The sequence below is a fragment of the Cloeon dipterum genome, chromosome X, assembly GCF_949628265.1.
Source record: "Cloeon dipterum chromosome X, ieCloDipt1.1, whole genome shotgun sequence".
Classification (NCBI taxonomy): Eukaryota; Metazoa; Arthropoda; class Insecta; order Ephemeroptera; family Baetidae; genus Cloeon; species Cloeon dipterum.
The window spans coordinates 16259112-16272086 of NC_088790.1; the positions used below are offsets into that span (position 1 = coordinate 16259112).

The 12975-nt window shown below is 35.9% G+C and overlaps 2 protein-coding genes across 2 annotated transcripts; one reads left to right on the top strand and one right to left on the bottom strand.

Annotated features, from left to right (window-relative positions):
• The first annotated feature begins 1674 nt into the window (after positions 1 to 1674).
• LOC135946700 (uncharacterized) lies at positions 1675 to 5326 on the top strand. Its single transcript, XM_065495021.1, has 7 exons — positions 1675 to 1836; positions 1904 to 2055; positions 2118 to 2490; positions 2544 to 2819; positions 3279 to 3650; positions 4479 to 4722; positions 4778 to 5326. The coding sequence occupies exons 1-7, from the start codon at positions 1811 to 1813 to the stop codon at positions 5189 to 5191; spliced, it is 1857 nt and encodes a 618-aa protein (XP_065351093.1). The 5' UTR covers positions 1675 to 1810; the 3' UTR covers positions 5192 to 5326.
• A 1302-nt stretch (positions 5327 to 6628) lies between these two features.
• LOC135946764 (uncharacterized) lies at positions 6629 to 11760 on the bottom strand. The gene is made up of 8 exons (XM_065495127.1): positions 11617 to 11760; positions 10875 to 11087; positions 10638 to 10817; positions 10304 to 10579; positions 9379 to 9630; positions 8745 to 8975; positions 7694 to 8065; positions 6629 to 7639 (listed from the first exon to the last, which is right to left on the bottom strand). Exons 1-8 carry the CDS (start codon positions 11632 to 11634, stop codon positions 7487 to 7489), a joined length of 1695 nt encoding a protein of 564 aa, XP_065351199.1. The 5' UTR covers positions 11635 to 11760; the 3' UTR covers positions 6629 to 7486.
• Between the last annotated feature and the right edge of the window lie 1215 nt (positions 11761 to 12975).

A 12975-nucleotide genomic window follows, 5' to 3' on the forward strand; every position in this document is an offset into this window, starting at 1 on the left:
TACAAAGTAATTATTTTCCAGCAACTTCATAAGATTTGCAAGGAAATTAAAACGTGTATTATATGATAATTTTACGAGTATAGCTTATATTTTTTGTGTTAAAAAAAAGATATTTACAAGCATACAATTTTTTTAATGTTTTTGAAAGCCGAATAATATCTGTGGTATTTTTATTTGGATCGGAATTAGGAATTTACCACACCGAGAAATCTCCGGCGTCAAAAACATTTTAGGCATGTAAGTGTTAAGAGTTTACACATTTTTAGTATAACTTTTAATTCATTGAATTCTTTTTAAAAACAAGCTTGTTTTAAAATGTGTTAATTTTTCATCAAATTTCCTTTCAATGATCCTTCTATGAGAAGAATGGAACACACGGTATCTTTTGACTGATAATGACGATTCCCTAAGCGTCAATTGTTGATTTAACGCAGTTTTAATTTCAAATCCTTTCATTTTAGCGGTTGATTGAATCACGGGGTTTGGAAAAATTGTCTGGTTAATTTAATTGCAGTAATGACAGCAATTGCGGTTATTTTCTATGTTCACGTTATTTAAAGACGGGTTTAAGGACAAAACCCGACGACCTTTGAGCAAATATATTTTCCCCGCAGTCTCATTAATTTGGCTTAATAACATTCTGAGTGAAATGCGAAAACTGCGGATGATTCACTTCGGCAGGCGTGGAAATACTCTAGCCGGATCAAATTCCCCAAATTGCCGTGCACATATTTGAGCGGTGCATTTCAAGCACGTTTTCACTCCAAAGCAAATTATTTGAATATAATATATCATATTATGATCAGCGTGTATTCTAATCATTAATGTCGGATTCCTTTCATTCTCAGAATTCGATAATTTGTGAAGAGAAAATAAAGTTTAATGCCCCTTCTTATTTTTCTCAATATTTGTGCATAGATTAATTACTGCAAATTGTCAGAGAAATATCAGGTCAAATTTTATTTTCATTCATTAAACTGGCTTCTATATGTGACGAAATTATAACTAAAAATTGTTAAAATTAATTTATTATCGATCAAAGCAAGAAGAATGTTAAACAACCTTCTTGGTCTGATTTTTTTATTAAATTAAGCGCTTCATTAACTGGGGGAGTACAACAATAAAATAATCTCGAAATCATACAATTTTCAAAATTTATCTGTTAACAATATAGACTAGAAGTCTGAGAGATCGTTCCATGCAAAAACTATTAAAAATAAAAATTACTTTTATTGCAATGAAGCACAGAGGTAAAATACCAGACGTAACGTGAAATATGTAATTATTACTACTGTATTATTTTTTAATATCATAATTCAAATTTGTTTAGTTTAATTTCTTATCGAAATAAATTTTATTGGTGATACATAAATGTTATGTGTCGTGTGTGCTGTATTTTTTGAATCAATCTCTGTTTGTTTGTTTGTTGTGGGAATATAAATACCATAAATACTGGAAAAAAAACTCTTTCAAAACTGCTTTATTCCTCAAGCTCTCTGACACGCACATCAAGCAACAAAAACAAACGTGCGCTTGCAGTGCTTTTTCCCATTTATCAATGCAAAAAAAATGCAATAATGCAGCTTGAAATAGGCACAGCGTTTTACCTACTGCCCGCAGTTGCGCGCCTTTGCGAAGGAGCCACGAGCCACTTTGTAATATTTAAGCGCGTAACAGCTGATAGGTTTGCAGCTGTCAATGCAGCACGCCGCGCTGCACGTTGTACGAGAGATAATTATCATACTACGGTTTTTAATGTTGGATTAACCTTTTTTCGAGTGTTGGAAGGACTTACATCATTGTTTGCAAAATGGACGTTAATTTCAAAGATCTGAGGTTCGCAAATAATCCGTTAATCAAGTGAAAAAACAAATTTAATAATGTATGTAATGTAACTTTCCAGCATGGAGGAACGCACAGAATTCATAGAGGATTTGCGAAGGAAAAGACATGCTGCCATGGTGTCAGACACATTAAAAGTTCTCTCAGCCAGGTCGATTGCCAAAAACCATTCTGTCTACTTCGACAGAGTGGAAAACCCCCTGAGAGTATTGCGTAAGAGAACAAAAACAAAATTTGGGAAAGGATGGTTTAATTAGAGTTATTCTTGTTATCAGCCAACACTCTGATTCAGTACATTCTGGAAATGATCAAGGAGGTCAGACACTCTGCAGAAAGGCTGGTACCAAAATATCTGGAGGAAAAGTTTGTGCTCCTGCTTCTGAATGGCAACCTCACAGAGTTTAATCCAAATGAGTTCAACCCATATTCTCGCTCTTCAAACGCGGCCTACTACAAACATATCGTCGAGAACTGCCCAAACATGATCAAAGTCATAAGAGGCCAGCAGGGAAGATTTTCAGATGAAACTTTGGAGCTGCCCTTGGACGACATTTTCAAGTGGAAGAACATCAAATACATTGGCTTCAAAATGTGCATTTGTCGAGACGAGCACCTTCGCCAGCTTCTAGAACACGTCCCAAACCTGGAGTAAGCCAGCAAGTCTTGTTTATTCAGAATTCATTCTAATTTCCTGATTTCAGGGGCATGGAAATTACAGTCTCGGGCTCATTCACATCGGAAGGTGTTTTGTACCTGTCCCAAATGAAGAATCTCAAGCACTTGAATTTGAGCATCGCCAAGGAAGATGAGGACATTGAATTTGACTCTGAGATCCTAGTTCAATGTGCAGGATCTATTCCGAGTCTGCAGTCGTTTCAGTTTTCGGATTCGATCTATGGACCGTCAAGAAGCATCAGGTTTTTAGAATTATTTGCTCAGCAGTACCCACTGAAAAAACTGACTGTGCCTCATCTAAGGTGAATTTAATATTTAATTACATTTTTTTATTCAAGATAAATTTAAGAGAAAGTTGATCTGAGACATATGTATTTTGACTTGTTTCCCTTTCCTCAAGTAGTGACAAAGAAATTAAAAAAAAAAACTAACTGTCACTTGATTTTCAATATTGTTCGTGCTGCGGAAAAAAGTCCGATTTTGAACTTGCCACTTTGTAGCAAAAGTCCGACGGACTTTCTGTCCAACGGTAAAATTGTCCGATCTCACTAATGTGGCAAAATTCGATTTTTACCACAGTCACGTGTTCAGCGTGATGTAAGCTTCAATTTGAGACCCATTTTAAAAAACAGTGAGATCATACAATTTTACCATTGGACAGAAAGTCCTTAGGACTTTTTCCGCGGCACGAACGATATTTATTACATAATCGTTTACAAATCAAGCTTAAGTTTGAAATCCTTAATTCATCGACTTTACAGACTGACCTTGACTTTTGAGACAGATTGGCCAGCAAATTTGGTAGTTGAGAGGTTGACTATCCAAGGAAAACTCAACTCCACCACTGTCGCCAAGATCTGCGCAATCCCATGTCACATCAAGGAGCTGACGTTTGATTCTGTGTCATATCGCAAAGTCTACGCAATCCTGAACAGCATTGGGCACAGGGTCCAAGAGCTGCACTTTGTTCAGTTTACAACTCTCACTGATGAGCCTGATGAACATGTCAACTTGTTCACTATCATTGCTGCTTGCCCCAACCTGGAGAAATTCCGCTTCTTTTCAACAGCGGGGAAATTGGAGACAGTGACCAATTTTGATTTGCCACTTGAGTACTTCAGAAACTGGAAGGCGTAAGTATACTTGATTTTTTAATTAATAGAAAAATTATCTGTTATACTTGCGAGTTTCAAGTTATGGACGTTCAAATCCCAAATTGTGGAGACTTGCTATGGCTATAAAAGCTGCTAAGTTCAGAAAAAATCTTGAAAATTGACGTCTGAATTGACACAATTCATAATTATATGATTTGAAAAAAGCTATTTTTGAAAATCAAACTACTTCAGAGGTACAAGATTGAATTAATAATTCAGCTGCTATGATCGCTGAAGCAAAAATCTTGCCAAATTCGGAAAGCTGATGAAATTAAAAATTTAACATAAAATGAGAAAGATTTTCCTCTCCCCCAATTTTCTAGAAAGCTGTTTTAAAATATTACTAGGATCGTATTATAGCTTGCAAGTTTTGCAACCAGGGTACACAAAAACCTCCGCATTTTTCCAGTAAACCCACTGCATTGTTGCAACAAAAACTAAACTTATTAGCGGGCTTTTCTGCAATTTTGCGCATTTTTCCAAAACAAGACATGCATTATTATTGAAGATAAAAAAATTATCCGAATGGATGACCAAAAAAGGGTTTAAAAACCAATGGTTTCACCAAAAGACCTAAAATTTTGACACTTAACGTAATGTTCCAATAATTATGACTTTTATGGCTCGGAATGAGATCTTTTCAGGGGTTATAAATTCGGAAAAATGCGGAAAACCCCAAAACTAGTGTTATTTTTCTTGATGGCTTTTTGCGCATTGCCAAAGTGATGAACCCTGTAAACAATTAACCTAAAATAAATAAATGATAGCCAAACAAATAGTAATCCTACTAAAATGTATGATCTTTAGGTTTGATATAAACGACCCACGAGATTTCGAGGACGTGAACGACGAGACATTCAATCAAGTGGACAAACTTCTGAAGCTGTTTCTGCTGGGGAATAAGAGCCGCACCAGAACTCTGCACTTGCATAACCTCACTCAGATAAAAACTGTGGAACAAGTTTTGAAGGAAAACCCAGCCTGTTTGGAAGATTTGGAGAAACTGACTATTGATTTTTCAAGGGATGGAATGCTGGAGACTGCTTTGAAAGTAATACTAATTTCCTCTTGTCCCTCTTGGTATCTTATTTGTCTAATTATTTCAGGTTTCAAAACAAATAATCTTCATTTCTCCACGCTTGAAGAAGATTAAACTGAAGCTGTTATCACTTGACCCTCATGCTATTCCAAACAAAATCAGGAAATACTACGATTGGTTTAATGTACTGGTGAAAAGTGCTGGAGTTCGCTTTAAATGCGTGTGTGAAATGGAGAGTGGCAAAGATGACAGTTCATACGAACAATTCACTGATTTTGAAGACAGTGATGACAGTTACGTCGAGGATGATGATGATGATGATGATGATGATGATTGGGATGATTATGATGGTGAGAACGAAGCCTTTTTCGGTTTTGAAGATGGCAACGAAGATGATGATGATGAACTAGGAATTGAGATTCACAATAATCTCTTGGCGCATCTCTTGAATGCAGGGTTAGGACCTAATGGGTATTACTGAATTATCAGCTTATGTTGCTGATCTCCAAATATAAATTTGTTCCTTACTCAAGAATTGCCGCTATTGTACTTAAACATCAAAACCCAATAAATATTTTTGCATCAAAGCAAGACTCTTGTTACTCATAAAATTGAATTAGTATTTTCATTAGTGACCTTTGAGAATGTCCAGCAAATAAACTATGTAAGTCCTTTGCGTCGTGAAAAATGCAGCACCGCTAGGTTTTCCTCATCCCTTCAAGACATAACTGAAATGAGACTTACATTAAGAAGGATTGCGGCATTTTAATAAAAACGTAATAATGAATGTTGATTCTTTCGGAGTCTAAGCTAAGGTTATCTTTTCAGACTCATTTTCTAAATGTACAGCTTAATAACTAGTTATTGAAAATTTTTGCTTCATAGCTATGAAAATACTTAAGTAATTGTCAAAGTAGATTATTCTGCATCAAACCCTGCCTGAAAGTCACGTATTTAAAAAAAAATCGGCAATAGATCTCTTTGTTGAAGGTGATGTTTATTTGATATTTGTCAGTGAGCTATGACAATACTCTGCACATCCTGGAGAAGATCAAAGGAAAACTCAGTCCTCTTGCAAGATTAAAAAATTGACCATTTTTTATTTTTTCAATTTTACAATAATTTGACCATAAATACAAAATGAGGTATAGGTATCTTGACAGTTCTGATGACAAGGATGAGCGTGAGGTTTGTGGTCGTGATGCTGCTCGCGGTGGCCAGAAGAGAACCTTTGGATTACGAAAAACTCTGTGTGGATAGAAAATCCAAATCTAACTGCTCACTGATTTGTAACAGTTCGTTAGAAATATAGGTGTATTAAACTTATATCAAATTCATAAACTATTATTTGGTGTAAATCTCAGTAACTAAGGAATTGTTCAGTTACAACTTTTGCCATTTTGACCTGCACTATCAGGTGTGGTTCACATAAAGTATTTCTAGTTAAAATTGCAGTCTGCAGTCACCTTAATGTCAAGACCAATTTAAGTCTTTGTAATTATAAATATATTGAGTTAGGTAATAATTACAATCAAAATATTGGCACAAAATGGATATGAATTATTTGTTCGTTTACTTGAGCTTGTATAATATAGTGGTATTGCTTACAAATTGCATGTCGTGTCTAAAGATTTAAATGCACAAAACAAATGAAACACGGCAGATTATTTCAAGTTATCACTCTGTTAGCAGTCTTGTTTTGGCACACTTGGGTTTTGCACTTACACAGGTAGCACAATGGAAGACTGTTACTAGCAAAGTAAGAAATGAGCCCAGTCGGGATCTGAAAAATGAAACCATTAAAAATAGTGGCAAACAGTCACAACCTTTGTTGTTCTGTTATTTTAAGACTGAATTATACTTATACCATTTTGCCCTATCAGTTTTTCAATTCACAATATCAATTAATGCCACCTAATCATTGTGTCATATGCGCTCATTTTTTAATCACAATTCAGTCAGGAAGATAGTTTCCTTGAAATTTTACAAATATTGAAATGCAAATACAGAAAAATAGGAATCGCAGGATTTCTAGGCCTACAATTAGTAGGAAACATGAGAACCTTAAATGGAATGGGATTTCCTAGTATGTATGAGAGGTTTTTGTGTGTCATCAGGAGGCAATCACTATTTTGGACGAAAACTAAACAGGAGAAACTAAAAATCACACACTCTAATGAAGGAAACAATATGTGAGGCTTTTAATAAGGAAAACCTTTTAAAATGTTAGCGAAAACAGTTTCCCTGCATAATTATTGTAACCAAAGATTTATTTCCTTATTGTTAGTCTTCTGATTTACTCTAAATATTCAAATGAGAAAGAATCAAACTTTGGTTAATGAATACATTACGCATAACCATTTGTCTTACCATTTTCTCAAACACAGACAAGCCATCATATCAATAAGCATTCCAAATTAGTTATTGAGCGTCACATCCATCTGTTCACCACCACAAAAAAATACTCTTTTGTGATTGCAATAGCGCAATTAAAATTTCAATTAACCTCAGGCCCGTCAATTTTTGGCACACAGAAAACATTCCATACAAACCAGGCAGTCCATAACTGTTTTAGACGTTTCCTCTAATAACTAATTGAACCCATAAGATTTTGCTATAATGCCCAAATCACAATTCTTTCATGGCAAAATCATTAAAGAGCTAAACAGTGGGCGATCAGTAGAAACTTATTTACAAGTTTAAATCTATAATATACATATCATATGAATCGTCAAAATCAAGCGAAGCGCTGCATTAAAAATCTGACTGGTGCGAACTATGGTGCAATTTGCACCAAAGGTAGTTTGTGACTCCCATCATAGGAGAGAACTCTTAAGTTGACGGTGCATCTGGACATTTCAAGATGCTTCAGCTGTTCAAAGGTCAGCGGTATCTGCTCTTCATATCCTCCTAGGAGACACTTGGTTGCCTACGAAGTCATAGTCCTAAATAAGTTTTGATAGGATCTTGAAATAAAACTAACCTGTGGTAAAATTAGAGTAAAATCGAATGGGCAGCAAGGGAAGTTGCGGATCCGGTTTTCCGGCACCCAAATTGTTTCTCCAGTGTCCACCAAAAAGACCAAGGTCATCGTGCACAAGGCAGCCTTCTTGATTTCCAACAGCAAACCTCTTCTGTACAAGAACGGCTCGAACTTGTTGTCACCGTTGTCCACAATAACAACGTACATTATGTCCACGGGCATAAAAGTGGGCTTATCTTCTTGCAGAATGTTGGCATTGATGCATGCCGCTGTCAGTTCCTTGTACAGCCAGCTCACCACGACAGGCTGCGTCTGAACGCATATCTCCATTTCAGAGGCCGCGTGAGAAACAATCACTTGGCCACAAGAAGCCTGCAAATACATCATGAATAAAAAAAGAATTCAAACACAGAAAGTTAAAAATCAGAAAATTATTGTATTTTACTCCTGATTGTTCAACTAGACACTATTTTGGGTAGTTCATAAAATGGAAATCAAAACTGCATTTTTAAAAATATGCATATCATTGTAATTATTAACATATAATTTTGATGGTTACATCACAGAACATTTGAGACAAAAATGCAAATGCCAAATAGGCGTGAGGCGTGTTTCCAGATAGCAAAATATTTCATTATTTACACGATCCCTTTAAGATGTTCACAGGAATTAAAGACATATGGCTCTCAAATAATACCAAGAAATTGCTCCAGATCGGCCAGTATCACCCAAATGATTATAAAAATTTAGCAGACATGATTAAAATTAAATAGGACAGACCACTAAAACTCATTTTTGTAATTTAAATTTTCTACTTTTGCCGCACATTTTATTAAATTTGACACTTAGCAGAACCAACTTTATAGCAGTAAAAATCTAAATATGAGGAATATGCAACGCAGTTGCTACTTTCAATGCGCGATCCTCTTGGTCCCAAGAAAACGATTTTTGTTAAGGTGTTTTTATGCTTGAGCAATTTTTTCGTAAAAAGCAATATCATTTAGCAATTAAATAATGAGTTAAATTGAAGATTTTAAGATGGAATACTCACAAGTTCAAAGCCTGGTTTGTAAAGGTTGTTGGCGATATCATCAACCAGCGCGCTGTTAACGGACTTGCCTTCAGTGTTTCCAAATGTGTACAAGACCAAGCTGGGTCTTTCGTTTGCTTCTTGTTTGTGTAACGCACTAAACACAATATTCATCAACTGACGAGTGACTTCAACAATTTTAGGGTCCAAGTTTGCAAAGTGTTCCACACCGTGTAGCTTGACTAGTAATGCCTGAAACATTACGATAGAAATCTTTTTATAGTCGCAATGTCACTCTTTTTCTTTGCAGACTTCATAGGGCTCAAGGGATTTTGATTATTATAGGCAAGCAGAACAACTTTGTGCCTTGCCTGCCCACATCAAAATACAACAGATCGGAACAAATGTGCGAATTTAAATTTGAAAAATGCGTTGCCTATTATACATTTTTGGGGCTTCTTATTATGGTTTACGTGGTTTACCACATCATGTTTATGCAAACGGTGCTGCATATCAGCACAGCGGCACAGCATTTAGCTTTGCTAGGCGATTTTTAGTCATAGAAAACGATGTAGCTTATTTCCTTCAAAATTAAAGTAACGTTTAATTTATATATTAAAGAGAAAATCGCACAATTTCACTCATTCTGACTAACCTGTGGAGCTAGCTTCCTGCAGATGTACGGCAGATGAGTGAGGTCATCAAGCGAGATCATCATGGTTCCTCCCAAGTCTATCATTTCACAAGAGGCGCGGTTTGTATCAGCTACCAAGACTTTCACCCTGGTTAAAGAATTAGCAAGCCGTGCGAGGAGAATCGAACCCGTGTGTACTTTGGTCATGCCAAATCCAATCGCATTGGCGTCAACGGCATTCTTGACTTCATGCAACATCGAGTAAATCAAATCCTAAAATAATAAAAAAAAACATGTTCAAGTTATTAAAATACTGACATTGAAGTGATTGAACAACAAAAACGCATAATTTTTTACTTGACTCTTCATACTTGTAGTTAAGTAATTGTCGTAACCTTACTAACTTTTTTCCACAGAGAACTCTAGTATTTTATTGGAAACCTCTACTCAGCATTTTCCACAGGCAAAACCAGCAAATGGCAAGTCCTCTAAACCCATTGAGCAGTGTGAGCAATTAAAGGCACTCAATTAACCTCCTTTTGCCATTTCCGACTTAGGGCTACCAGTAACAAATCCCCAAAATACTCAAATATCACTCAAATGCAATGAATATCGTGACAATGCGAAGCTATATCGGACTGGTTTAAAGTGAACCAGGAGAAAAGCACAACCAAGAGAAATGGTTTCAGATAGAAATACAGCAAGAAGCCAACACCATTTACCAAACCAAATTTTTAACTTTACGCTTGATGTAGAAATATAGAAAAATGGTTAGTAAAAATCCCAAAACATATAACACATCTTCCCTTATAATTATTTACTCCCCATAAAGCTTTAAAAAACAAAAGTGTCAACTTAATGGCTCATATAAAGAATTTTCTTTTAAGTTCATTAAATTAATGAAATGCATATTTTAATGATCAACGCACTCAGGCGGGACACTCACAGAATATCCTGCGTCTGTGAACTGCACCCAAACTTTGTCAGTGTCCTCGATTGCTGTCACCATGACATTCCACACAGATCCAAATGGTAATTCCAGGGCAGGCAACTCGAATTTCGGCGCTAATCCGATGATGGCCGAGATGGGGCTCAGGGTTTCAAAGACGTCACAGCCCATGGCAAATGTAAACCAGTCATGGGGCAGTTTTTCCCCGTATGATGCCAGGTAAATCTCCTCCACTTTTGAGCTTCGAAATCCAGTCTCGGACATAACCAAAATCTAAAACGTTCTGCGGGGTTAAAACAAGGGGTTTGCGCAAATAAAAGCAAATACACACTTTTGAGATTCGATCCAACAAAGTTTTCTGGTCGCAATTCGAAGCGCCGTAAATTGATTTTTCCCTGGCGCGAACCGCATCCTGATACAGCTTTTCCAGGGTCAATCTTGCAACGTGATTGACCGCATCCTCCACTGTCTTGGCACGATAGGTAGGATCATTTGCGGCAACTGCACCCACCTAGATTTTCATCAAAATCTTTACTGACTGATACAAAATCAAAGAGAAGAAACTTACTTGGATTTTACACGTAAAATTTTTAACCTTGTTGGTCAATATGGGTATGGCTTTCACTACTGGTTCTCCCAAATGATTTTGGGAGCAGTAATCCTTCAGCCTTAAAAACTCTGAACATTTACCCATATTGATACAAACACCAACAGGAGGTTCTCTAGCGGGAGCTGGTGCTGAATTGCATGTTGTCTTTCGTGACTTATTCTTTTTACCCATCTGCAATATATTTTGACTATCAGTGCTGGAATTCGTTAGGATGACTTTGAAAATATACATTATCATACCAATAATTATGAAATAATTGCAGATAATATGAAATTTGGCCTTTTAAAATGCCTATGCATGTATGTATATTTGCGATAAAATTTGTATAAACAATAATGTTCGATGTTTCAGCGAAAGTGGGGAACAAGGAATATGTATTTATGTAAAATGACTTGTTAAATTCTAGTGATTCGATTAGGAGACGGAAAATTAAAAGGTTTGTACATAACAAGACGACGTGTTAAATATAATGTATGTAATGCGAAAACAGTAAAAATCAATGCCAAAATATTTAGGTATGTAACATACATACATAATGGAAAAGTCACAATTTTTGGCCGCCGAGTTACAGTTTTCGCCACCTCTACTTTAACATGGGATTCTCATGAGAACTGGCGAGATGTGTAACCCGGCAGAAACTGTAACTTTACCATACATTCTCAATGGAGCTCAGCTAATTATTGCGAGTTGCTATGCTCACCTTTTCGAGCCAGTTCATGTCTTTCTTAATGCGTGATCGAGACAAAAAATGTGAAGTACATATAACATGTATGTAATAATATTCGTGGAATCTGGATCAGAATTTTCTCTAACCTTCGATACTGTTCGTGAATCACTGCTCCAGTCGTATGTTAATATTATTATGACGTTGGAAAACTTGTTGAAAGGGAAGGGATTCCCCGATCTGGAATTTTGGTATGCTTGGAATTAGGAATCGTTTAAAAAATTCGGGTGAGACTCTTTGTGTGTTTGTGATATCGCATCTTCCTGGTCTTGTCTTGTCTTGTCTTGCCTCTACCACTTTCTGCCGCTTGGCCGCTTCCAACTTCCAAATTACTTGGCTTTGCCAAAGAGGGGGAGCGAGGGGAGGGAAAGAAGAAAGAATGAAGTCCAACGTCTATTCCGGTCTATTCTATATATATTAATATGTATATTATATATAATAAAGATATAATATATACTATATCTTATATCTATAATTTTTTTCATAATTTTCTATGTATCAGCACATCAGCAGCTTTTGTGCGCTTGAGCTTGATTTTTTTTTTATTTTGGCATAAGAGAGGAAACCAAAGAGGGATGAGGGATGACGAATAAAACAGAACGCTCCGTAATGAAAACTGCGGCTCTGCGTGTCAAATCGTGCTTCTTCGTGCCGTGACTTCTGGACTTTCTGGTAAGATAAAAATCATCAATGCAGCGCACCCTGAGCGCACCATTCCACACGTAATAGATTATTAATTTATATTCTGTTATGTGACTACGCGCGAGAAAAAATTGCCAATCAATTTTTATTTGTATGAATTTCTTTTAATTTAATTCTTTAATATTTTTGCTGAATTTTAAATAGAACATAATTATTATTATTATTACTTCATGTGACAAAACCGTTCTATGTATTCGCAGCTTTTAGGCAAGCATCATTATGAGATTATAAAATTAAATAATTCGAATGATTCATATTTTTACTAATTTCAGTTTCGCAGGTACGTAATACATAATGCATTATGAGTTGATTTTTCCTATTTTAGTAAATATGCATTTTACAAAAAGTGGCAAAAGTTTGGGATTTAGGTAGCAATTTTAATTTTGAGCAGCAACATACAACGTCCAACAAACCATGAACCACTCTTGTTAAATCTCTTTCAAAAGCCCAGCATTTTACTTCAATATTAAAAAAATGATTCTATAGTATTAACAATTTTGGATCAATTTTTGAGTAAAACATAAAAAGGTAATCGTGCTTGAAGTGTATATCGTGCTCCAAATTTGTCAATCTCCGAATTTGTTTTATTACTCTTTTGCTGGCAAAATGTAGGTCACGTGGGCAGCCGCCAGC

Excerpts from the sequence above, each read along its gene's own strand:
- LOC135946700 (XM_065495021.1), top strand. The coding sequence starts at position 1,811 with ATGGACGTTAATTTCAAAGATCTGAG. Across the intron at positions 2,820-3,278 it reads CTGACTGTGCCTCATCTAAG|ACTGACCTTGACTTTTGAGA; the intron begins GTGAATTTAATA and ends TCGACTTTACAG. Across the intron at positions 4,723-4,777 it reads TGCTGGAGACTGCTTTGAAA|GTTTCAAAACAAATAATCTT; the intron begins GTAATACTAATT and ends TAATTATTTCAG.
- LOC135946764 (XM_065495127.1), bottom strand. Across the intron at positions 9,631-10,303 it reads TCACAGACGCAGGATATTCT|GATTTGATTTACTCGATGTT; the intron begins GTGAGTGTCCCG and ends TTATTATTTTAG. Across the intron at positions 8,066-8,744 it reads ACAAACCAGGCTTTGAACTT|GCTTCTTGTGGCCAAGTGAT; the intron begins GTGAGTATTCCA and ends ATGTATTTGCAG.